The sequence below is a fragment of the Paroedura picta genome, chromosome 1 (assembly GCF_049243985.1).
Source record: "Paroedura picta isolate Pp20150507F chromosome 1, Ppicta_v3.0, whole genome shotgun sequence".
Classification (NCBI taxonomy): domain Eukaryota; kingdom Metazoa; phylum Chordata; class Lepidosauria; order Squamata; family Gekkonidae; genus Paroedura; species Paroedura picta.
In genome coordinates, this window is record NC_135369.1 from 98825165 (window position 1) to 98851801 (window position 26637).

General features: G+C 42.3%; 1 protein-coding gene across 11 annotated transcripts in view; it reads left to right on the top strand.

Moving 5' to 3' along the window:
- Positions 1 to 26637, top strand: part of SYNE1 (spectrin repeat containing nuclear envelope protein 1) — a 493810-nt gene that overhangs the window by 280626 nt on the left and 186547 nt on the right. For all 11 annotated transcript variants that reach the window (XM_077349398.1, XM_077349413.1, XM_077349457.1 and 8 more), the window contains 10 exons: positions 47 to 212; positions 1928 to 2083; positions 3094 to 3246; positions 5212 to 5394; positions 5870 to 6007; positions 8140 to 8325; positions 9417 to 9539; positions 11918 to 12100; positions 14814 to 14957; positions 25688 to 25885. In XM_077349398.1, the coding sequence (XP_077205513.1) occupies positions 47 to 212; positions 1928 to 2083; positions 3094 to 3246; positions 5212 to 5394; positions 5870 to 6007; positions 8140 to 8325; positions 9417 to 9539; positions 11918 to 12100; positions 14814 to 14957; positions 25688 to 25885 (1630 nt within the window). The remainder of the gene's footprint in view (positions 1 to 46; positions 213 to 1927; positions 2084 to 3093; positions 3247 to 5211; positions 5395 to 5869; positions 6008 to 8139; positions 8326 to 9416; positions 9540 to 11917; positions 12101 to 14813; positions 14958 to 25687; positions 25886 to 26637) is intronic.

The following is a 26637-nucleotide window of genomic DNA, read 5'->3' on the forward strand; positions in this document are numbered from 1 at the left end:
CATGAAGTGCTTCCCAGATTGTAAAAAGATTATTTGTGTTCTGAAGCATGCAACAAAAGGTGAAAAGGAGTGGGAAAGTTGTTAAGCAAGAACTCAAGGAGCGTGAAGAAGTTGAAAGAGAGATTAATAAAGTCAAGTCCTGGATACAAGATGCCAGAGAATATTTATTAAATCCCACAATAGAAGTAGATGTTCAACTTAAAGAACTGCAGGTATGTCAAGCTTCTACCGGTCTTAGGCTCCTTAACATTGCCACATGGCTTTCTGCTAATTAACACTGACATGATCCCCTGTGCATGTCTGCAGAGGATTTCTGTATTGGGAGAGCTTACCTTAGAATGTGCCACAGATTCTTCCACAATGAACCAAAACAGAGGTGCTTTTCAGTGAAACTGTTTCATGTGAAAAAGGTTCTTTTAGGGCATGAAGTTTGAATTCCACTTGTTCAATCTAAGCCCTTGGTCTTGCATCCTACAGAAAACTCTGTACTTTTAAATTTTAAGCAATGACAGTGTAAATTAATGGCGCCCAAGCAATTACCTATGAGTTTAAAGTCTTAGTATGGCTATGAACTAGCTGTCCATTTTATTCTGACCAAGTTTATTCTGACCATTTTTATCCTGTCCTTCTTCCAAGGAGCTTAGAGTGGTATGCACAGGTCTGCCCTCCACTTTATCTTCATAATAATCCTGTGAGATAAGTCAAAGTACATAAAAGAGCCCACTGGTCAGTGACAGATTTAGGATCCGAAGCTTGTCAGATCAACAGGTAGGCAATAGTGGATATAGAAGTAACTCCAGGACCATGACCAGTGACAGCACGCCAACCTCTAAGCAGCAGGACAAAGATTAGCAAGCATGTGATATGAAATGTTTGTCCAGAAATGGCCAAAGAACCTATTGAGAACTGAAATACTCCTGCTTGAACATACATGTCTATCTCAAGGAAATCAGAGTCCAGTAGCACCTTTAAGACCAACAAAGATTTATTCAAGGTGTGAGCTTTCAAGTGCAAGCACCCTTCGTCAGACTATGATCTTCTTACATGACAGGGAATATGTAGCAAAAATCAATTCTGTTACATCTGTGTCACAACCAGATCTGGGAGATCTGCCTTGAATAAATCTTTGCTGGTCTTAAAGGTGCTACTGGACTCTGATTTTATTGTGCTACTTCAGACCAACACGACTACTCATTTGAATCTATCTCAAGGAGATCAGTCTTGAGTGAAAAAAGCAATGTACAAGTTCTGAGGTGTCTGCTCTAGTAAGAGTAACATTTCTTTTGCTGCTTGGTCCTAACCGCGTTCTCCACTGAAGGTCCTCTGGACCCAGTTGTTCTCTGTCTGACTTACAGAGCTCACAAGGTTGCTGTAAGTAGATGCTGTAAGCTGATTTGGGTCCTCATTGTGTAGAAAAGCCCAGGATATGCATATTTTAGTTAATAAATCCAAGCACAGGACAGTAATATCTCACTTGGATAATCTATTGGAAGCTGAAGGGAGAAAAAAACTACTTCAAAATACTCCCAAAACCTATTTGTTAAAAACCAAACTAGATTCATTTCAGGTAGGATCCTATAAAAGCCAATTGTAACTTTGGAGATGACTTTTTGTGAGGAAAGCATAGAATCATTCTGGCCAAGTAACACTTCCTTCATTTTCAAAGCAGCCACCTGAATCTGCAAATTAGCATTTTAGAAGCTGGTAACATTGGAGGGGTTTTTTTTTGTTTGTTAAGTCTGGTTTGATCCTGCTGGTTTAGTTGAAAGGAAGTTGCTTTTTTTAAAAAAAAGAACCCCCCCCCCTCAATATATATCAAGTAGATGAGGAAAAAACCTAGTCTGAATTATGCATTTTCCAACTGTAGACCTAAAACATATATTTATTTTTTGTTCTGTGATATAATTTATTTTGCATTCTCTACTAGGGCCTCCTCACTGAAGCAACTGTTTACCGCCAGGCTGTTGAAAAAATGGCTGAACAGCAGCAGAATAAATATTTGGGACTTTATACCATATTGCCTTCTGAACTTTCTCTTCAGTTAGCAGAAATAGGGTTGGCACTTGTAAATATACATGAACAGGTAAGACCCACACTATGTATTTCGTGAGAACTGATATAGCAGAGAATAGATACAGCAGTGTCTATTGCAGGGAAATTGTGATGTTCATTGGAGTTTGCCCACCTGATTCAACTTTCCCACATGGGAATGAGGCCAGGAACAACCAGCAAATTAGTACCTGCAGAGCACAGAGCTCTGCAGGGGCCATAGGGTGATAGACGGTCCCTTAGATATGTGGGTCTCAGACCATGGAGGGCCTTGAAGATCAAAAACAAAACCTTGAACTGGATCTGGGCTACAATCGGTAACCAATACAGCTACATCAGCACAGGCTGGATGTGGGCCCTCCAAGATGTTCCTGTGAGGACTTAGTAGCTGCATTTTGTACCAGCTGCAATTTCCAGGTCAAGGAAGGCAGGCCCACGTATAGTGAGTTGCAGAAATCTATTCTGGAGGTGACCGACGCATGGATCACCATGGCCAAGTGTTCATAGAACAGGTAGGGTGCTAGTAGCCATGCCTGGTGAAGGTGGAAAAATGCCTGGCAGGCTACCCTCTTGACCTGTGCCTCCAAAGTTAGTGAGGTATCTATGGTCACTCCCAGATTCCTGGCCTGGGGCGCAGTCGGAGGTTGCATCCTGGCCAGGATGGGTAAACATGATTCCTGTCCTGCCCTCCTATTTCCCATCCACAGGACTTCTGTCTTGAAGGGGTTGAGTTTCAGATGACTCTGCTCAAGCCATTCAGCCATAGCTTCCAAACATGTGGCAAATGGTTCTGGGGGGGGGAGTCTAGGCAGAGGAGATAGAGCTGGGTGTCATTGGCATATTGATGACATCTACTTTCCTGGGATTGGAAGGGACTGCTTAAGGATGCAGAAGCAGAGACGTTCCACAATCCTTGTGTGACCGTATTACTGGATCTCAACCCATCACATTTCTGCTATAGTGTTTTTACTTCCTTACTTTTTGCAACCCGGCATTCATCAATATACCTAACTGTTGTTCTTTTTCATTTTGATTTTTTGACAGATTCAAGCCAAAGAAAAAGAATCTCAGCAGAGCAAAATATTGAACCAAGAATTTAGTCAGAAAATTCAGGTGATAGCAAGAGATCTTAATTCAATTTTGTTTAAACTGAAGGAGAAGTCAGATAACATAACACAAGCTAAAATTGATCAAAAGGTAAATAAAAATGTTGTACCAAATAGAATCTTCCATATTTAAGATCCTGGTAGAAACAAACAGTTGTACTGAAGTGCTGTATTATGATTGCTTTTCCCTTCTGAAATCAAATTACATATGGAGAGGGAGGAGATACCCATTTCATCTTCAAAGTGGCAAAGATCTTCATCTCTTTCAATCAGCCTGATAAATATTTTGTTGAGCCTTTTTTAAATAGGGGTTAGTTTGTATATCTCAATATATCAGTTGGTTTTTCATTATCTAATAACTCATGAACCAGCTATAGTACTGTCTTTGAGGTGATTCATGAAGATAGGAAGTTCTATGCAAAGCATGGTTTGTCTCTGTGGTGTTTCATTCACAAAGGCAATTCATCCTGCACTGTTGCAGTCACTATTAGGGATGGCCACAAACTTGGGCATGAACCAAATTTTCCCCTGAAAATGCTCCAGTTCATGCCTCCCAAACTGAAGTTTGGGAGAGGTGCCTCCCCTGAACATTTCATGGGCCTTTGTCCAGTTCAGAGGTTCGGATGACAACTATTTTAGGCTGACAGCAGATGGGTGCATGGCCACAGCAGCCAATCAGAAATGGTTGTAAGCAATTTCAGTGCATGAAATCACTTTCCTACCTTTGGAAGAGGGGTGGAGGGAGGTGAGTAGCGGGGTACCTCAGGGCTCGGGGCTCGGCCCGGTACTTTTTAACATGTTTATTAATGATCTAGATGAGGGGGTGGAGGGACTACTCATCAAGTTTGCATATGACACCAAATTGGGAGGACTGGCAAATACTCCGGAAGATATAGACAGAGTTCAACGAGATCTGAACACAATGGAAGAATGGGCAAATGAGAGCAAGATGCAATTTAATAAAGATAAGTGTAAAGTTCTGCATCTGGGTCAGAAAAATGAAAAGCATGCCTACTGGATGGGGGATACGCTTTTAGGTAACACTGTGTGTGAACGAGACCTTGGGCTACTTGTGGATTGTAAACTAAACATGAGCAGGCAGTGTGATGCAGCGGTAAAAAAGGTGAATGCCATTTTGGGCTGTATCAACAGGAGCATCACATCAAAATCACAAGATGTCATAGCCCTATTGTATACGGCACTGGTCAGACCACACCTGGAGTACTGTGTGCAGTTCTGGAGGCCTCACTTCAAAAAGGATGTAGATAAAATTGAAAGGGTACAGAGGAGAGCGACGAAGATGATCTGGGGCCAAGGGACCAAGCCCTATGAAGATAGGTTGAGGGACTTGGGAATGTTCAGCCTGGAGAAAAGGAGATTGAGAGGGGACATGATAGCCCTCTTTAAGTCTTGAGAGGTTGTCATTTGGAGGAGAGCAGGATGCTGTTCCCATTGGCTGCAGAGGAAAGAACACGCAGTAATGGAAAAAGTTTTTCACAGTCAGAGTAGTTCAGCAGTGGAATAGGCTGCCTAAGGAGGTGGTGAGCATTGAGCAGCGGGTTGGACTAGATGGCCTGTATGGCCCCTTCCAACTCTATAATTCTATGATTCTATGATCAGTGTGCTGAAATGGCAAGCCATTTCAGTCCACTGTTTCCCTGCCCCCCCCCTACATTTAAGCTGGCTGGAGGGAAATGGACTGACATAAATTGGACCAGTTCATCTGGGGAGGGGGGTTAGATCATCTGTATTCAGGACTTTTTGACCTGTTATTGTTATTTCAGGATGACAAGCATATAATTAGAACTTAATACAACACTAATTAGTATTCATGGTTAGGAAGGGAAATTATTGATCTCTTTAATGAAACTGAAATATAAGTTCTGTAAGAGCAACAGCCAGATCCAAATCCACTTTCTTGCTTAACAGCAAAATCATTGCAAAGAGTATAGTGCTACTAACAAGGCTTTGTAAGGAAATAATAATTATATAGGTTGCTTTTGTGTTGGTGAGGGTTTTTTTCTGGTAAATAAAGCATGTTTTCTTCACATTCTAGGCTCTTGGAGAGGAGCTGGACAGATGTAACATAGAACTGGTAGAGCTGGATGCAGCCATCCAAGACTTTGCAGAACAAAACCCTCAGCTAGCTAAACAGTTGTCTGGCCAGATAGGCAAACTGACAAGACTTCATCAGGAAGCTGTTAGACAGGCTGAGTACAGGGCATCCAAACTCAGTCAGGTAGAGTATCACATCATTTTGCTCTGTTTGAAAGTCTGTGGCTAAGATACTGTGGTAGATGGTGCATGCTACAGGCAGGACTGTATTTTCCATGGGAGACCTCTGATATCTCCTCAAGCTGTTCCTGGGGATCCCCTGTCGTTACAAGCAGTACTAGGGCCTTTTGGACTACCAAGGAAGGAGGATAAATTAAAATTGCTCCCTTCCTTTTCCCTTTAGACATTTTAGGGAGATCCAAGCTAGCATGTCCTATTAATTCCATATATGATTTTAAAAATAGTTGCATCTTTTTAAAAGCATGCCTAGTGTACATATGCTAGATGTACTATTACTATCCTATGTAATAGTAATCAAGAAATGTAAATGTTAAGAGATCATCAGAGCTGAAGTAAATAAAATTAATACTGTGATTGTTGATGATAGAAATCTGTTCAAACTTCAGATTTATTGAACTGCATTTTTCTTGCATTTGCAGGCTAGTTCACACTTAGATGAATATCATGAGATGCTAGAATTCATACTGAAATGGATTGAGAAAGCTAAAATCCTGGTTCATGGTAACATCACATGGAATTCTGCCACTCAGCTTCGTGATCAATTTACGTCTTATCAGGTTATTACACTTTTAATTTGTGTGTGGAGTAAGGGCAATCCTCAATGGGAGGGAGAGAAGAACATCACAGACACACTGAACTGGAAAAAAATCAGGCCACAGTTTTTGTTGGTTACAGGCTCCTTAGATCTCGGTGCAGCATATGTTTGTTTATTTATTATTTATAATTACACGTTGAGGCTGCCATTACCAGCCAGCCAGTTCATGGTGGCTAACAACAGTAAAAACTACAATAAAAAACATTAAAAACTCCTCAAACCTACAACTAAGTCACATCCAAGCCCCTTTCCCCCCTCCCCTCTCTCTGCCTCCAGGATGATTATATAGGGAGAGCTCAAGGAGGGGGCAGATTGTCTATCAGCCTGACCTTGACTTAAAACCATGCAAAAGAGCTCTGTCTTACAGACCCTATGGAACTGTCTTAGCTCCAGTAGGGCTTGTAGCTCTTCCAGGAGCTCATTCCACAAGGCAGGGGTCAGGCCCAGCCCTGGTCAAGGCCTGACAAACTTCCCATGGGCCTGGGATCACCAACCTTTTCAGACTAGGAGAAAGGTGGTCCCTCAGGGAAAGAAAGTCCCATAGGTTGGTGACAGGGGGTTCAGCTGACAGCCCAACTGCTTACAACAAACAGTTGAAGGCATATGCTCTGATACCAAAGATAATGTGCCATGTAATCCTGTGCAGAGTTACTCAATTTTAAGAACATTGACTTCATTGGATTGGGCTGGGGTAACACTCCATAGGATAGCACTGGAAAAGGAAAGATGGTTTCTACCTGTATTTTTAAAAAATATTTACCTTTATATACTCTGTTTGGTGTCACCATATTTTAATAATTGTTGGACAAATTTGGAAGCTTAACGAAATAAAATGTTAGGATGAGTCAGAAAACAGTATGAGGTATATTTCTGAAAGCCAAGTCTACACACATTTTCTTAATAGGACAATTTTAAGTAGAAGAGCACATAGGCAGGATTCCTGTCCCACCACCTTCAAAAGAAGGAATATTTATTCATAATGCTAAATTCTCAACACCAGAAAGCCTTCTTTTCCTCACTTTTTCACAATTGTTTGGGACAGAATAATTCAACTGCTTATATTAAGTGTGCTTGGCACACTCCAGTCACAATCCCCCAAGACTGAGTTTTTGCCCCTTGTATATTATGCCGCTTCATCAGAAGATGGATGTAGAATGGTTATTTGTCCATTTAGAAGGCTCACAGTACAGAGGGTTGTGGCACCCTCTCCTGCTTAAGACAGTGGTGTGAATTTTGAGTTAACCTCACAATTTTTTCTTCCTGAGTCTTTGACCACCCTGAATAATTGAACTGCTTGGCACACTCCAATCACAATCCTCCAAGACTGGAGAGGTAAAGTAGTTAGGTTTGGCCACTTCATATTTCCTTTTTCATGGGATACAAGTAGGTGGCATGCTGTGAGCTAATGCAAGGGATCAATTGGTCTAACAAATGTTTTGCTCAGGTTATTGTGACAGATAGGAGTCAGTGAAGAAATATACCAATGAAGATCATAGTGACATCAGTGTCCAGATGCATTTTGTTAAAATAAAGATAGGTGTTGCAAAATTTTGCAATAAAATGATTTGGGATAAAAATGGTTAACTCTCTAAGAATTGCAGGCTAGCTGATTGATATTTGATTGTTGGGGAGAATGAATGTGGATTGTTTTTCTTTTATTGATTCCTCTTTCAATTGCTGTTATGTATTTTTTATTTTTTATTTGCAATAGCATGGATTTTAGGGTCATGTAAATCAAGTCTGATTGATACCCCATGTCTTAAAATGGATATGCAAATAAATAAATATAAAATCAGAATATTGTAGGCTACGAATTTACCTAGAAGTTTGTACAAGAAATTATAGTTAAATGCAAATCAATATTTTGTGTATTTGTTCTGAGGTCCAAAGGCAGTATTCAACCACAGCCTTGCAAAATGAAGCTAAACTATCTGGTCTGAGTACTTTGTTCATTATGACTGAACAGTCTTAGCATTTAGAATTGTAGAATCATACAGTAGGAAGCACCTCCAGGGTCATCTAGTCCAACCCCCTGCAGAATGCTGACTGGGGACCTGAAATTTGATAGAAATTCTTCATCTATCTTCAACCTAGGCCATGCTTGAAGAGTCTAGTGAAATCCATGGAGATATTGAATCAATGAATGAGAGGACAGAATATCTGGCAAGTGTGTACTCAACTGAAGGAATGTGTCAACAAGTGTCAGAACTTGGGCGGCAGACTGATGAGTTACAGCAAGCAATCAAATTGCGACTGCAAAATATTCAGGATGCTGCCAAGGTATGGGGGAGTGCTCTTCATATTGAACTTATAACTAGGACTATGCTATACAAATATACTGCTATAATGTGCTGGTGGGATACTTCTAAGGTCACTCTGCCTAATGGTCAGTTCATAGTCTGAGGAAGAGTGCTTGCACATGAAAGCTCACGCCTTGAATAAATCTTTGTTCGTCTTAAAGGTGCCCCTGCACTCTGATTTTGTTTTGTTGTCCTGCCTAACAAACTAGGTATTTGCCACAGAAACTGGCTGTGTGTCTTCATTTGAGAGCAGAGTGCTTGGTCAGAGTTCTTATGGGCATGCCCCATTCAAATGGATGGAAGCTTTCTCAATTTTTAAAAAGAACTTCCTGTCCCAGAAAAAGGAGAGAGGGAAGCAGGTGTGAGGGCGGGACATTGCAGAGGTGCATGTAGCACTTCTTCGCCCCCATACATTTCTTGTACTGGTGGCTTGCTGGTTGTCCACTGGGGGATAGTGCATTTTAGGTTGGTGAATCCATTTTTAGGAATCAATTTTTTGGGATTCACCAGCTCATGCTTTGAAATGGTGGATGTAGCAAGCCATTTGTTGGCCAGATGCGGGAGGTTAGAAACATCATGCGGAGTGCCTGGAATATAGCGTCTTCAGATGGTAAGTTTGACGCTAAATTTGTGGCATGAAGAAGAAGAGGAGGAGGAGGAGGTGGTGGTGGTGGTTCTTATATGCCGCTTTTCTCTACCTGAAGGTGCCTCAAATTGTTCTAACAATAGCTTTCCCCACACTTTGAAGTCTGTTCTCTTACTTGTGCAGGGAATCCAAATTCACATAGAACCCCTTGACCTCTAAGGGACATTCCATTCATGTCTGCAGAGGAAAACAATACTGCAGACACTTAGGGATGTGAATTAATAGAATGAGAAAGCCAGTGTGTGTCCATGCTCAGTATATGCATCAGCAATCATATCAGGAACCGAATCAAGCAAAAAGCTTGAAAATAATGGATAAAATGTTAGAAAATTAATAAGATAGGGTATCTTTTCCAGTTAGTGAAAAGCAAGTGATCATATTAGAATAGCAAATTCAGAAATGTTTTTTGCTTTTGTTTTTGTCAGGATATGAAGAAATTTGAAACTGAGGTAAAAGCCCTTCAATCAGCTTTAGAGCAAGCCCAAACCACATTGACATCAACAGAGATAGGTCGTTTGAGTCTTAAGGAACAACTTTCTCACCGACAGGTAGACTGAATATTTCATTAAGATTTGTGTGAAGATGGCTCCAGATAATTTGTTCATGTCACTCCTCAGACTGGCTTAAAGTATTACATATGTTTGATGATAATATCTGGAATGAACATATTATTTTCTGTATTGAGACTGGATTTGGGTATGATGTTAATCAGTGGATGGGTGGGTTGATAAAACAGTAATTGTGAGAATCACTCCTTTTGGAACTAGTTATGTCAACCAATAGTTCCACAGATTATATTTATTTTACTATAATTCTACTTTCCAGTCAGACTTCAGGCCTTGCCACAAGGTAGAGATGGCTCTGGTTGCCCTTACAGACAACCTCTGGAGGAAACTGGATATAGGCAGGTTGGCACTGCTGATACTTTTAGATCTCACAGTGGCATTGAACACGGTAGATCATGGGCTACTTGCCCAATGCCTAGCTGACCTGGGGATACAGGGCACAAGCTCGAAGTGGCGACAAGCCTTCTTCCAAGGCCAGGGACAAATGGTGGTGGTCGGTGAGAGTGTTTCCCATTGGCATGTTTAATAATAGGGTCCCAAAGAGCAATTCTCTCCCCAGTGTTATCCATCTGCTCCCTTGCCCAGCTAATCCAGATTTTCAGACTAGGGTATCACCAATTTGTAGATGACACCCAGCTACATCACTAATGGAGGACCATCAAGTCTATACCCCCAAGTGTATTGGCCAGTTGCCTGGAGGCAATAACTGACTGGCTCAAGCAAAGTCAGCCGAAGTTGAATCTAGCTAAAATGGAGGAATTTTGGCATGGTTGACATTTCCTAGATCAGGTGCTACAACTCCCAGCACTGGAAGGAGTTCAGTTAGCAACTGTGACCTCTGTAAGAAGCCTGAGCATGACCTTGTACTCCCATTATCAGTAGAGGCCAAGGTCACAAATACTGCCTCCAGTCATTCTATCACCTCCAGACACAGCAATTAATGACCTATCTATTGACATCCATGAGGTGGCTGGATGGAGTCACTGAAGCAGTCAGTGCGAGCCTAAATGAACTCCGGGGAATGGTAGAGGAAGGTCTGGAGGATCATTGTCCACGGGGCCGTGATCGGTCGGACACAACTTCACAACTAACAACAACATTGACATCCAACCTGACCACTGTGATCCATGCAACCGTCACCTCCAGATTAGACAGCTGCAACTTGATGTACAAAGGACTACCTTTGTACCTAGCCCAGAAGTTACAACTGGACCAAAATGCAGCAGCCAGGCTCTTCATTGGTACTGGGTGGAGAGAACACAATCACCCAGTGCTCATCCAGGTGCATTGGCTGCCAGTTGAGGACTGAATCAGGTTCAAGGTACTGGTATTAACCATTACGACCCTAAACAGTTTGGGACCCTTGTATCTGCAGGACAACCTTCACCCCTATATTTGCTCCAGCACACAAGATCTGCTAAGGGTCCCTGGCCCTAGAGAAGTAAAGCTAGCCTCAACCAGAGCCAGGGCCTTTTCAGCCTTGGCTCTGGCCTGGTGGAATAACCTCCCAGGCAAGCCCTGCAGGACTTAAAACAGAATTGTTCCACCAGGCCTAGGGTTGGAGGCCCATATATCACCAATGGAACTGGCCTCCCTGTATAGACATAGACACCGAACAAGTGTAAATAGATTAACTGAGTATGACCAATTACTACAGATCTTGCCTGAGCACTTTATTTCCTCCCCCCCCCCATTCCTTGATTGAACGGAATGCTCTTTTGCTGATTAATTATGTTTTAAGCATTCTAACTAATTTTAATTTTAATGAATTGTGCTACCTGATATTATTGAAATGTTTAATGTATTTTCTTGATGAGCCCTTGGGCATGTTGTATATAAACTGGATGGATGGATGGGATGGATTAGATAGATAGATAGATAGATAGATAGATAGATAGATAGATAGATAGATAGATAGATAGATAGATAGATAGATAGATAGATAGATAGATAGATAGATAGATAGATAGATAGATAGATAGATAGATAGATAGATAGATAGATAGATAGATAGATAGATGAGATACAGCAGATTGCAATGTTAGAAGATCAATGGGAAAAAGAAAGCATTATAAGATATACTTTGAAGCTATTAATACCTAAATCAAATAATGCTAATCTGTAAGAACCTATGAAACTTTTAAGTACTGAATAGCAATTTGGTGACCATAGCATGGATACGTTGCATCCATCATTCATAACATTTTAAAAATATGTGAAAGACTTGAACTATAAAAATTGATTGGATAATTTAATGTTCATTAGTCTGCCTCATATTTTAATATTTTGTGCTCATTTTAGTGAATGCATCTTCTAGTTTATGGCAGCACAGGTTTATTACTTGCCCCTCTTATTTCCAGCATCTGCTTTCTGAAATGGAGTCACTGAAGCCAAAAGTTCATGCCGTGCAAGTCTGTCAGAGTGCCTTACGGATTCCTGAGGAAGTGGTCACCAGCCTATCAATATGTCACACTGCCTTGAGGCTGCAGGAGGATGCCAGCCATCTGCAGCACACAGCTATCCAGCAATGCAACATAATGCAGGCAAGGGCCATTCACTCAGTTAATGAAGTTTTTTTTTTTGGAATTAACCTAAATACAAATATATTTTGAATTGACCATTTCCAATTTAAGAATATTTACATACATATATGTATTATTCAATAGACTAGTAAGAAAGCCCATTTGTAAAAATGGGCATGTGTAGAGGGTGGGAGAAGGCTGTGTGAGGGTGGTGCAAGAGGGGGGAAGACGCAGGACGAAGGGGGGCAAGCAGCACACAGGAAACTCCGAAGGAAAGGAGGAGGTTGGAAACAGGCTTGGAAAGGGTGCTCATAGCAAGACCAGGGCGGAGAGAGGAAGACGCAAGCCCCTCGAGGGGTGTCCGAGGGAGGGATCCCGATGAATGAGAGGGGGGGAGGGGGACACAGCAGGCTTAAAAAAGCGCGACCTTCAGGGGGAAACAGGGAGGGAAAGTTCAGGCATCTGAGATAAAAATGCAGCCTTCTCTCCAATCCATCATGGGAGTCAGGCAACGGGAGCTGGTGGGAGCAGCTGTGGGGAAGGGAGTATGGTACAGACGGGGATGCTCACGCTGGAGGGAGGAGAGGCTCAAGGCAGGCAAATCTGTTGTCCAGGGTGGGCGGCCGGAGGTCGTTGGGCTCTCTGGCGACAGGGCAGCTGGGCGCGGCTGGTGGAGTGTGGAGGGTGCTGAGCGCGCAGCGACCTGTGTGTCGCAGGGCCAGCAACAGGTTCCAGTGCACAGCGACCGACAGCAGGGTAGGCACGACGACTTCCAGGTGAAGCCCCGGTCTTCCTACCTTGGTATGGGCTGGGGTTGGCGGCGCCATGTTTGTGAAGGGCAGAGGCTGCCAGAGGGGAAGAAGCCGGGCAGGACTGAGTTGAAGAGTGAGGGCGGGGCTTTGAGTGGCGGCAGCGGACAAAACACTGCACCAGCTGTCCTAACCTTCCTCCTCTCTGCCTGTCCTTCATAAAGGGTCCAGGATAGTTTCACGCCCAGAGAGCAGAGGTAGAGGTTGGGAAATATCTATTGAGGTGTGTTTTTTTCTCTGGTGGGCCATCGGCAGCGGTAGAGCAGGGCCGCGAAGTGGGCGTGGCGGGGTAAATCCCGGGGTGGGGAGAAGGGTGTTTAGGGTGGGGAGAAGGGTGGGCATTCGTAGCAACATGTGGTGGCGCGAGCAGAAAGGCTGGGTTGGCAGTGGATGCAGAGGCGGCCGTGGCCTCGTAGGGCCAGCCGGTGGCATCGGTGGGTAAGGAGCAGGGCCGGCGCGTGAGTAGGCCCTCCCCGGGCAAGGCTCGTAGGTTGGGGGAAGGAAATAAGCAGGGCGCCGCGTCTTTGATGCGGCGTCCCTACTGGTTTTCCGGCAGGGAGGACTTACGGCGGTGTGAGCGCAGAGGCGAAGACGGCTGACTCCGTGGATGGCCGACTCGCCAGAGCATTCATAGGAGGACAGGCCAAGTAGCCAATGGGGAGCCGCGCCCCTCCGAGTTTTCCTCCCCCTTACTCCTTAGCCTTTTATTTATTCCGCTCCACAGGAGCGGTTTGAAGATAGTATCAGCCCACTGAAGATATAGAATAGATTCTGTCTGACTCTCCAAGGGGAAAGTGTTTTAATTGCTGTTATTTTTTCAAGGTTTTCTGAAAATTTTAAATTTTCTTTTCTGTTTTTTTTTCTAGGAGTCTCATACATTTTATTGCTCAGCCCTATTGCCGTCTCTTCACTTCTTTTACTTTATTGCTTTTTTGTTACATTTGACATATCCTTTTAAAAATGCATTGATTGTTTGTTACAACTCATTATTTGAATGAACTTTAGGTCCTCAGTTCCTCCTATGACATTTGTCTTTCGGAAATCTAATGAAGTAACTGTAGTAATACAATGGTTCAAAACATGATTTTTGTGCACTGATTTTGTTAAAAGGTTGGTTTAAATGTGAAGTCAACCTTTGGAATAATTTATTTCTACTTTTAAGTGCAATATAATGTATATATAGGTCAAAAGATATCCCATTTATTACTATTATTATTTATTTCTATTCTTATTACACGCTTTATAGTCCTTACTTTGGAGAACTTTAGGAAACTTTGGAGAACTTTACACTCTTCTGTATTGCAATAATGAACTGATTTTCCTATACTTAGTGGTTCCGGCCCTATGGTGGGGAGATCTTTTGGATGTGGGATATAGCCAGATGATACTGAATTCTAGGGGTGCTGCTGCTAATGATACCAGCAGCACTGACCTGCCTTGGTCCAGCTGTCTCTGGAGGTCATCCATGAGAGCGACCATTTCTACCCCATGGCCCAGCTGGAAATGGAACTGGAATAGATCGAGGTCTGATGCTTCCTCTACGAATGCCTGCAGTTTTCAGAACTCTCTCAATCCTACCTTACCTCACAAGATGTTTGTTTTGGGGAGAGGAAGAGAATGTGATCACAAGCTGTTTTGAGACTCTTTAAGACAGAAAAAAAACAGGGCAATAAACACCTACTCTTCTTATAGTCTCAATAACAGCTATTGGCAATCCTCCCTGGTTCTGTAATGAATGTTTATGTATTTTTGTTAAATTGTTTTATAATTTTAAATTTAAATGTTCTTTTAAATTTTTCTGTTGTTTTAATGTTTTCAGATTCGCAACCTTGGGAACCCTGTTTGGGTGAATGGCAGTGTATAAATGTTTTAAATAATTATTTTTCATATATGTTTTTATTATAATTACTTTTCTTTCTCTGCAGGAAGCAGTAATACAGTATGAGCAATATGAACAGGAGATGAAACATTTACAGCAGTTGATAGAGAGAGCTCATAGAGAAATCCAGGACAAACCCATTGTAACAAGTAACATTGAGGAACTGCAAACCCAGATTTCACGCCATGAGGTAATTTTGCTGAAATCAGTCTACAATTGTACTATATGTATTTGTACTATGCAAAACTTGAAATTATTTTCCTTTCCTATTGCCTCGCAAACATGCTGGATATCAGTCAGCACATTGCCTATTCTGAGCTATGTCCACCTTGCTTTCCTCCACAACTAGTCTGTATTTACAAGGGAAGACAACTCCTTGTAAGTGCAAAATACAAAAGGGGCTACTATGTTCCATGCACTCTAACCAGTTTCTGTTGATGTCCTGCCACTTGCACAGCACTGCCTCCATCTCAGTTGCTGAAAATCATGTTCCAGTGATTCCAGCTGGCATTCAGAAGCTTTGGGGAAACTTTAATGATGCCTGCTAAATAGCAGAGTCCCCCATCAGAATTTCACTGTCACAGCTTCATTAGGGATGTGCAGAGCAATCCTGTGCTGTGCCCTGGATGTGGCAGCCAGCTGCTGCATAACTATGGCAGCACTGGTCCATTCATTATGGGCATAAGTTATGAAGTGGCCAGCAGACAAAGTCAGTGGGTTCACATTGTTTTCTGTTAATAATACAGGGCAACAGTCAGCCAGCTTGGGTGGCTGGTTAAGAGTGGTGGCTTATAATCTGGAGTGTTGAGTTTGATTCCCCAGTCCTCCATGTGCTGGGTGAACTTGGGCCAGTCACAGTCCTATCAGAGCTGTTTTCACAGAGCAGTGCTATCAGAGCCCAACTACCTCACAGGATGTCTGTTGTGGGAAGAGGAAGGGAAGGTGAGACTCCTTCTGGTAGTGAAAAGTGAAATTAACTCTTCTTCTTCCTAGCTTCTATGGCAACTGTGCTGCTGCATTCTGTGGAGGTGTTGTGTAGAGGTGGTGGCACTATGATGGACAGGGCCACCAGGACAGTCATGGGACATGGGGCAAGGAGGTGGAGTTCAGTGTCCATCTCAGACAGGGTGCAGAAAGAAACAGACTACAGGAGTTTTGCTTACTGTTAGGAGTACACATGCCACCTCCTTAAAAGGACTCACTCCTATCAGCAGATCCAAATACCTGATAATAGGGAAGGAGTTCGAGCTGTCCACCCCACAGGATTTCACAGCTGCCTCAATGCTTACATTGAGCACAAGGTCCCTGAAGGACAGAAGGAAAAGGGGAGGTTGTCATTACCACCCAATGCATTTGCTCACTGGAGGGTACAGTTCCCTGCAGCCCAGCCATGTTGTTGAGGGCACTCCCACACTACCCCTGTAAGTGGCAGAGCAGAAGAGGGGGTCACTGGGATGGAGCCATGTAGCACTCCCCTCAGATTCTTCTACTTCTCAGTGGAGCAAAGGTTGTATTGGACTGGCATGACCATCATTCCATTCTGGGCTCTGTCATTCCATTTCCAGAACAATCAGTGCTGAGAGACTGTCATTCCAAATCAATTATGTATGCATCATTACTTCCATGTGCGGTGATGTAGTAGTGATATATTGCAATGAAAGTCATAGAAGTCATTTGTGACTCCTGGGCAATGGGCATACCCCCCCCCAAAAAAAAAACTATCCCTCTCCATGAGCATCAGTTCTGCCCACTGCATTGACTACCTCCCCCCTTGACTCAGGAGATTTCCATGATCCCTTGCCACCTCAGGTGTTATGTTCACAGATGTCTTCCCCATGGCCTGGGCACACAGACACTCCAAGTGTAAACACTCTCACGAACTTCATTTTTGCATGCTGTTTATTTCCAACCTTTCTTCTTCAAGTGTCTTACATCATACCCTTCTCCTCTGTTTTATGCTCACAACAACCCTGTAAGGTTGTTTAGGCTGAGACTGTGCATCTAGCCCAAGGCACCCGCCTAGCTTCCATGGCAGAAGTGGGGAACAGAATCTGGGTTTCCCAAATCTATGTTTTAACCACTGCACCAAGCTGATTCATTCACCCAGACCACCCTTTGATCCCTCCTTCCTTACACAAGGTGATGAATGGGAACTACTTGTTAGGTAAATTTTGGAGATGCCCCTGAACCCCTGGCAGTTGCTTGGCAGTTGATTATGACCATCAGGACCTGCAGAACCACGCAAGGAACCCAAGAGCTCTCCCTCTTAGACACGTCCTCAGGAAACCCTCAGAAGGAGTCACAGATGGGCTGAGGAGGGAGTGGGGCAGGGCTTTGGGCAGAACTCCTGATATGTAGTAAAAACCAAACAGAGATAAACAGTTCTGGCACAACACAGATGATGAGGTGTGAATACTCCATTCACTTCTTCCCTGGGGCCACGGGGAACAGGACTGAGGATTCCCACCATGGCATATGACTAAGTGGGATGGCACTTCAGATGGAATTTTGAAATGCTGGCCAGGTGCTATGCATTTCAAGGCAAGGACTGGAACCTCAGACTGAGCAGAGTTCGGGGTGTGGTGGGGGTCTGTTTTACCCTTCTCACATGCTAATAACTTAATTATGGGACTGGTTTTGTTCAGCATAATGTCTTTCTCAACAACTAATTAGAGGAAAATAAATGGAACTTTGGTGCAATCAGTTTGTTGTTGTTGTTATGTGCGAAGTCGTGTCCGACCCATCGTGACCCCATGGACAATGATCCTCCAGGCCTTCCTGTCCTCTACCATTCCCCGGAGTCCATTTAAGTTTGCACCTACTGCTTCAGTGACTCCATCCAGCCACCTCATTCTCTGTCGTCCCCTTCTTTTGCCCTCGATCGCTCCCAGCATTAGGCTCTTCTCCAGGGAGTCCTTCCTTCTCATGAGGTGGCCAAAGTATTTGAGTTTCATCTTCAGGATCTGGCCTTCTAAAGAGCAGTTAGGGTTGATCTCCTCTAGGACTGACCGGTTTGTTCGCCTTGCAGTCCAAGGGACTCGCAAGAGTCTTCTCCAGCACCAGAGTTCAAAAGCTTCAATTCTTTGATGCTCGGCCTTCCTTATGGTCCAACGTTCGCAGCCATACATTGCAACTGGGAAGACCATAGCCTTGACTAAACACACTTTTGTTGGCAGGGTGATGTCTCTGCTTTTTAGGATGCTGTCTAGATTTGCCATAGCTTTCCTCCCCAGGAGCAAGCGTCTTTTAATTTCTTTGCTGCAGTCCCCATCTGCAGTGATCTTGGAGCCCAGGAAAATAAAATCTGTCACTATCTCCATTTCTTCCCCATCTATTTGCCAGGAATTGAGAGGGCCCGGATGCCATGATCTTTGTTTTCTTGATGTTGAGTTTCAAGCCAACTTTTGCACTCTCCTCCTTCACCCGCATCAACAGGCTCTTTAGTTCCTCTTCACTTTCTGCCATTAGAGTGGTATCATCTGCATATCTGAGGTTGTTGATATTTCTCCCTGCAATCTTGATCCCAATTTGTGACTCCTCTAATCCCGCATTTCTCATGATGTGCTCTGCATACAAGTTAAATAGGCAAGGCGACAGTATACAGCCTTGCCGAACTCCTTTCTCAATTTTGAACCAGTCAGTGATTCCATGTTCAATTCTCACTGTTGCTTCTTGACCTGCATATAAATTTCTCAAGAGACAAATAAGATGCTCTGGTATTCCCATCTCTTTAAGAACTTGCCACAATTTGTTGTGCTCCACACAATCAAAGGCTTTAGCATAGTCAATGAAGCAGAAGTAGACGCTCTTCTGGTACTCCCTAGCTTTCTCCATGATCCAGCGTATGTTGGCAATTTGATCTCTAGTTCCTCTGCCTCTTTGAAATCCTGCCTGTACTTCTGGAAGTTCTCGGTCCACATATTGCTGGAGCCTAGCATGTAGGATTTGGAACATAACTTTGCTAGCATGAGAAATTAGTGCAATGGTGCGGTAGTTTGAACATTCTTTGGCATTGCCCTTCTTTGGGATTGGAATGTAAACTGACCTTTTCCAATCCTGTGGCCATTGTTGGGTTTTCCAAATTTGCTGACATATTGAGTGTAGCACTTTTACTGCATCGTCCTTTAAGATTTTGAATAGTTCAACTGGAATGCTGTCACCACCACTAGCTTTATTGTTACTCAGACTTCCTAAGGCCCATTTGACTTCACATTCCAGGATGTCTGGCTCCAGGTCAGTAACTACCCCATTGTGGTCATCAGGGATGTTAAGCTCGCTCTTGTATAGTTGTTCTGTATAATTTTGCCACCTTTGTTTAATCTCTTCTGCTTCTGTGAGGTCCCTACCATTTTGGTCCCTTATCATACCCATCTTTGCATGAAACGTTCTCTTCATATCTCCAATTTTCTTGAAAAGATCTCTGGTCCTCCCCATTCTATTGTTTTCTTCTATTTGTTTTCTTCTATTTGTTTGCACTGTTCATTTAAGAAGGCATTCTTATCTCTTCTAGCTTTTCTCTGGAATTCTGCATTCAATTGGGTGTATCTTTCTCCCTTGCCTTTCACTTCCCTTCTCTTCTTAGCTATTTGTAAAGCTTCCTCAGACAGCCATTTTGATTTCTTGCATTTCTTTTTCTTTGGGATGGTTTTAGTTGCTACCTCTTGTACAATGTTGCGAACCTCTGTCCATAGTTCTTCAGGCACTCTGTCTATCAGATCTAATTCCTTAAATCTATTTGTCACCTCTACTGTGTATTCGTCGAGGATATGATTTAGTTCATACCTGAGTGGCCTAGTGCTTTTCCCTACTTTCTTCAATTTAAGCCTAAATTTTGCAACAAGAAGCTCATGATCTGAACCACAGTCAGCTCCTGGTCTAGTTTTTATTGACTGGATAGAACTTTTCCATCTTTGGCTGCAGAGCACATAGTCAATCTGATTTCTGTGTTGACCGTCTGGTGATGTCCATGTGTAGAGTCGTCTCTTGGGTTGTTGGAAAAGAGTGTTTGCTATGACCATTGTATTCTCAATCAGTTTATTCATGTCAAAATGTGTTCACACAGAATATTATGGAGAATATTATTCTCACAGCATATTTAGACTGATCCTCATTCAATTTTTCCTTCTGTTAAAATGTAAAATCAATACCAGCTTTTCCCTGAAATAAAGTCCCTAATACAGCAGACTTGATTGACATTGTGTGGTGGCAAAATATGAAGGTCTGTCCTTAGAGAGTAATTTGCAAATAATGCTATGTACATATTTGTTTATTTTTCTGCTGCCTCATAATATAGGGATTCTTGTGGTACTTTTTGAACAAACAAAACAATAAAAACATGAAAAATATTGTAGTAATAATTTAGCATAATAGGTAGATTTAAACATTATTAAAATAAAAAAATAGATACCAAAAAACTTAATTACCAGGTACCTGGGAGATAGTACAATTTTCACATAAGCACCTAAAACTCATTCCATAAACTACTGAGAAAAATCTGGGTTTGAGACTCTTCCCTCCCTTTCATGTTTTGGGGTGCATTTATGAAATCTGAACTATGGTAAATCACATGTAAATAAAACTATTGCTTTGTTTATGCTTGTTCTTGGCTCCCCCCTCCCCTTCTGAACTCCCCTAAGCACGTGCCGAACACCTTTCTATTTCAATGGGGGCGGGGGAGGAAGATAGTTCAAATCGATCTGGATTCAGCAGGATCCACACTGGAAAAAACAAAGTAAGTGCAGAAACAACCCAGGTGAGGGCATGATATTCAGGGTCTTCTATCTCCTTTTTTAAGTCACATACTGTCGGGTGCTCAGACAGTTGGCCATGACCTTCCCTCCCTCCCTGTGTTCCATATTTTGTAATGCAGTTGTTGATCTCATTGTGTCTATTTCTTGTCACAGCTTAAGGACACTTTCAGGTATCGGGCGGGATTCATTTTGCAAGGAGGGTGTGCTGTGGGCTTGCCCACAGGCCAGTTTCTGCTCTCACAGAGATGGATGGGGACATTATGAACCCTACATGCACAGTGGAGCTCTAGGATTGGGGTGATTCAATGGCTTCTGTGGAAAAAATATAGATATCTAAGTGGTAGAAAACATAGTTAATCTGTTTAATGTAAGCAGACATCAATTTAGGTAACTCTATATTGCCATATGTATAATTGCAGCATGAGGGATTCATTGAAAATATTTTTATCATTGTGTCATTATTCTGCAAATACTAGGCAAAAAAAACTTTTTCAGTTTAATCAAGAACATTAGGACCAATAATGTAATCTCTTCAGACATCTTTTAGAAATACAGTTAAGAAGGCTTAAAATATGAAGACTCGCTTCTATTTCCAGAAGCTTTATCACCTTTCAGAGTGCAAAATGATGCTGTCAGTGACAGTTAACATTATGGACTTAATCAGTTTTCCGGTGCCTTTGCAAACCAGTTACCAAGCACATTAGGGTCTTTTTTTAATTTGATTGTTACAATGATCCCTCCTTTCAGATATAATGCCTGAATTGAGCTGTGATCTCTTACTCAAGTTAATCTATCAAATGAATCATGCATGTCTATTACTATCAAGATCGTATGTCAACAAACAACTCCCTGGCTTAATTAAATTGCTCATTTATTCACATCTCCAGAATTTCTTTCTGAATCTCAATGAGATCTGGAGAAGTAAGTGTATAATTAGCATGGCAATCAGGCAAGATTCCCGGCGCAGTTTGAAAGGTGCTCAGTCCTTGAAGCTATCAGGTTATTTCACTGAATTGACAGCTTGTCTCACAGATGAAGCATGTTTCCCCTGAAATGCCGAGCAACTGGTTTCCTCAGCTTATCACCTTTAGGCTTGCAAATCAGGTTTTAAGCCTTAGTTCTGTGCTTTGTTCATTTGCATTTCACATGATTGATACGTAATGTGGCTCCACTTATTTTAATAAAATGTCTAAAATGTATCATCCCTCCTGCTTCCTTTATATGAGGGCTAAAATCTATGCAAACATCAGAAGAAAATGGAAAACGGTTAAGTAATATATCAATAGTAAATTTTTGCATTCGCTTTCTATCTATTAACCCAGCATGCTGCTGTTCTGTACTCATGTGTTTCCATGGAGACTGAAACAATAGCTCTGGAAAAAGCGCTCATTTTCACCCATGATCTTTTAAAAACTGAGTTAATTCTTCTGAAAAGTATTGTAGTAGAGCTCTAAAATCTTTAATTTTGTACATAGTTTGTGTCTAATATAAAACAAAATGAGATTCAAAGTTCCAGGTGTTACTAGAGCTCTTTTGTCTTTATCTAATGCCTTTCCTCATAGTTAGGCCATACTTGTGGCAACTCTTCTCTCTCTATTCTGGTTTCCACAAGAATCCCAGTGTATGTAAAGACTAATACGTGTTTGCCCTGAAGCCTCATTTGCATTCCATTCTCTACTGGAGATTTCTTTCTTGTGTGGGATGAAAAGAGGGCTTTAGAATGAACCAAGGGAACAGAAGTCTTTACATGGGCCATTTCTGCATGGAGGGATAAAATGTGAGTGGCTTCTTGCTGACAAACACGGGATGGTAAATCTCGCATTTGCAGCCCTTCTCATGGGGAGACCCCTGCCATGTTTCCCTCTGCCACGTCAAAGCTTTTTGCCTCCTGACAAGACTGCAAGGGAAAACAAGCCGATATTCTCCCTTTTCTCCTTGGTTTGCCAATCACAGCAGGCCACCAATCACAACACAGCAATTCTCTCATGGACTGAAACTTTCTTCCCCACCCCAGCCCCCAAATTGATTTTTTTTAATTAATTTTTTAAAAAGAACTTCCGGGTTGCTATGCTGTAATGCATCTTTAATGAAATCAATACTTCCCCATTGCTATGAAGAAACACTAGAACGAGACAGCATTCCCCCCCTTTTGAATTTGTAGGGTTTTTTGCACTTTATTTATGTCTGGGTGGATTTTTGAGACGCTGCACATTGTCCCTGGAGCCCAAGAAGACATTTGGTGCTAATGGTTGGCTTTCAAACAAGCTGCTCAGATCCCTGTATTATCAGCAGAAGGCAGATCACACACACACCCCTTTCCCAGCTCATTTCCTACCTCTTGAAGATGCAAATGGGACTGTTTTTGCCTGCCTGAGTTGTAAGAAGGCGAGACAGGTAACAGAAGCCCAAAGATACATTTTGTGCTAATGGTTGGCTTAAAAACAAAGCACAGGCATGGCTGAATGATCGGGAGAAAACTGCTCAATCCCCCCTCCCTTTCCAAGCTCATTTCCCACCTCTAGAAAACAAAAATAGGGCTGTGTTTTGCCTGCCTTATCCCAAGAAGACCCTGGACGCTTTAAAGATTTTATTTCACCTTGAATAATGTAGGTTTGCGGTCCCGCTGCAACACAGAGCATACCATTAAAAATAAATTACTCAAAGCAGGAAATGGAGAAGGGAGGTTGGGAGCGAGGGTGGAACCAAGCTGCCGAGACTATAGCACGTTTCCCACTCCATACGGTCTTATCCCTGGTTGCTCACTACTGACTCACTACTGGTTCACACAATTTAGGGGAGTAAATCCAGTTTTCTGGATTCCCCAAATCACAATTTAAAAATATAGATATAAACCAATACAAAGTTGCCTACATTATTATTATCATCATTATCATCATCATCATCATCATCATTATTATCATTATTATGTTTCAGTTTATTACTCGCCACTCCCAAATAGCTCCCAGATGGCGGGTTACATCAGTCTGAGTAAAAAACCCTAATAAAATTCCATTAAAACACCCAGACATAAAAACATCACAATCCAGTAATCAAAATATAAAAAAGAAGAAATGGCGGAAACACAATATGAACATATCCCTTCCCCCAATACAAAACTCATAGAGGGAGGCGGGAAGAAGGGGCAGATGAAACCCGCAGCCGCCATACACAGCACTATCCTGGCAGGGGGGCCAACAGATCTTCCTTGTCGCGCTGGCCTCAACCATAAACCTGATGGAAAAGTTCCATTTTGCAGGCCCTGCATGATGTTGAAAGCTCTCACAGGGCTCACAGCTCCTCCAGGAACTCATTCCACCAGGCAGGACTGAAAAGGCCCTGGCACTAGTTGAGGGCAGGCGCACTTGATTCTGCACTTACTTTGTTTATTCCATTGTGAATCCTGCTGAATCCAGATCGATTTGAACTGTTTCAATGGGGGGGGGGTCTTCCTCTCCCCCCCCCCATTGAAACAGAAAAGTGTTCTGTACATGCTTAGGGAGGCTGAGAAGGGGAGGGGGGAGCCAAGTGCAGCAAGAGCCTCTTTCTTTTCTTGAAGTGGGGGGGGGGGAGTAGAGGAGGGAGAGAAAAAACCCAAGAGGCAAATCTCTACCCACAGAAGTTAAGGTTTCTAGAGCTTAAGTTGAGAGAAAATTAGGGCTTCCCCTTTTTAAAAAAACTTACAGCCTTGGCCAATCATGGCTTCTCTACCATGGAGCTTTGGAAACAAATGTGAAGCAGCTGGAGATCCACATGGTTTCTTATGCTTTCTCAATCTGATTCTGAAAATATAGAGGGTTATTTCCATTCCTAAATATTGCAGGATAAAGTTAGGATCACTCTGGATCGATCATGCTTGTTGCAGAGGGAAAATGTAAATCAGACAAAATCAAAATGGAAATTGCATTCAGTGGAGACGGCAGGGATTGAATCGACCTGGGATTGGAATAAAAGCTCTGTGCAGACTCCACCCAGGAATGACCAGCAAATTAGAACCCACAGAGCATAAGGCCCTGTGGAGGGCATAGGGCAAAAGGCAGTCCCTCAGATACTTCTGTCGTTGAGCCTGTATTAAAAAAGGTTACTCTAGATACTAAAATGAGGAAATTCAGTACTTAAAACTGGTGAGGTTGCAACTGTTTTAAACTGCTTTTGTATGAATGAATTAGATGTAAAACCTAAATTTACCTTCAGTTCCTATATAGCATTCACAACACAATAGTTTTCCAACACTACAGAGGTTTATTACAACCCTAACCAAATATTTGTGTTACCATATCTGTCTGTCATCATGCTCCAGTGGCATTCTTTTGTTAATATGTTAGGTTAATATGATTTGTGAGGCCAGCTCATGTGGCAGGCAGTGAACCTAAACTCCTAAACACAGATTTGCTGCGACAGCAAGTCTTAGAAAATAGAAGTTTAGTACCAGATTAGTGTGTGCTTATGTTTTGCCCAAGTTGTGACTTTAAAGATACAATACTGAGATATAAGGAGAAAATAAATGAATGCTCTGTGAAATAATATGAATATGCCAAATCTGTTGCTGTATCTGCTACTAATTTCAGTGTTTTAGGACAAAGCAAGAGGAAAAGCACAGCACATATTGCAGCCTTCTGCATTGCTGTCTCTTCATTGTATTCTACTTGTGAGAACTGAACATTGCTTTTTTTTTGTTTTTGTACTTCAGGTCACCATATGACCTCATTTCCCTGGCATGCACTATCTGGGCACTTTCAGCTTGTTTTAGTATTGGGGGGGGGGAGAGAGAGATTCTTTTCCCCATTGTTTCAAATGAAAAGCTTCTTTGCAGAATATGCTTATCATGAAAAATGATAGCCAGGTGTTCTTCCTATCTGTCCCAAGTAGAGAAGCTTTAGTAGTGCTTTTCCAGTTCCACTGCACAACGCTCTCTCTCTCTCTCTCTCTCTCTCTCCCCCCCCCTCCCCCAGTCGTTTAGCAGCGTAGTGAGATGCAGCCTGACTTGTGTTTTCCGCCACAGTCAACATCCTGCTGCTCAGCTACTGCTGTTGCTGATGTAGGGCTTCTGAAACAGACAGCTGTGATTTTATTGGTTGACCTTAAAGAAGCAAGTCAGCCTCTCTAACGGAAACAGAATTGCTAGTAGGTTTTATGCTGCCTCTGAGTCTCACAGGGAAAAATGTTTCCTCAGGAGCTGGCACAGAAGATTAAAGGCTATCAGGAACAAATAGCGTCCCTGAATTCTAAGTGCAAGATGCTAACAATGAAAGCAAAGCATGCCACTATGCTTCTGACAGTGACCGAAGTGGAAGGTCTTTCGGAAGGAATGGAGGAACTGGATTCAGAAGAACTCCTTCCAGCACACTCAGCTCATCCCTCTGTTGTTATGGTAAGCAAAGACGGCGTAAGGTGGCTGAGGGAGATGTCATTTCCAGGCATCTTTCCTACACTATTATGCAGACTGTTGCCTCAGCCCATGTGGCTTCTATGCTTTAACGAGATGTCTGGATATTGCAGATTAGAAAACACTGAAGCTCATATTTATGCATTTGTCAGCTTTGCAAACCCACAATTATTTATGAAGGGAACAGAAGTGAGTCTCTTAAAAAATATAAACCTGTTTCTTATCTTTGGAAGTACTTGGGCCAGTGTTGTCACTTCAGCTGTTTCACTTTGAATAATAATTTGTCTCATTGGGAATCATATACGCTTATAGTCAGTTGGGGCTTATGCTCCTTATTGTTTGTTTGTTTGTTTTGCAGCAGCCTTGTCTATATGGGTTGGATGCCTAAGAGTAGAACTGAGAGTGAGGAAAAGTAAAAATAAACAAACATTTATTTTTAAAAGCTTTAGAAAAGAAATATGGTTCATTTATTGTTATATTTTATTTCATTGAATACTTGGGCATATACATTTGCAACATTTGTCAAGTATCTATTATGCAGAGAAAATGTAAATGTTTCTCTGTTTATATGTCCCAGTCATTTCTGAATGCACATCATTGGTTATTTCCTGTGTTATTTTCCTTCTTTCTCATGGTTTGTGTATATTTAGAATTACGTTGCTTTTTAGCAATTCTCCAGAAGTAAGTAGAGGTAGCAAAGATCTCATGTCCATATTACTAATACACTTTTGGTATAT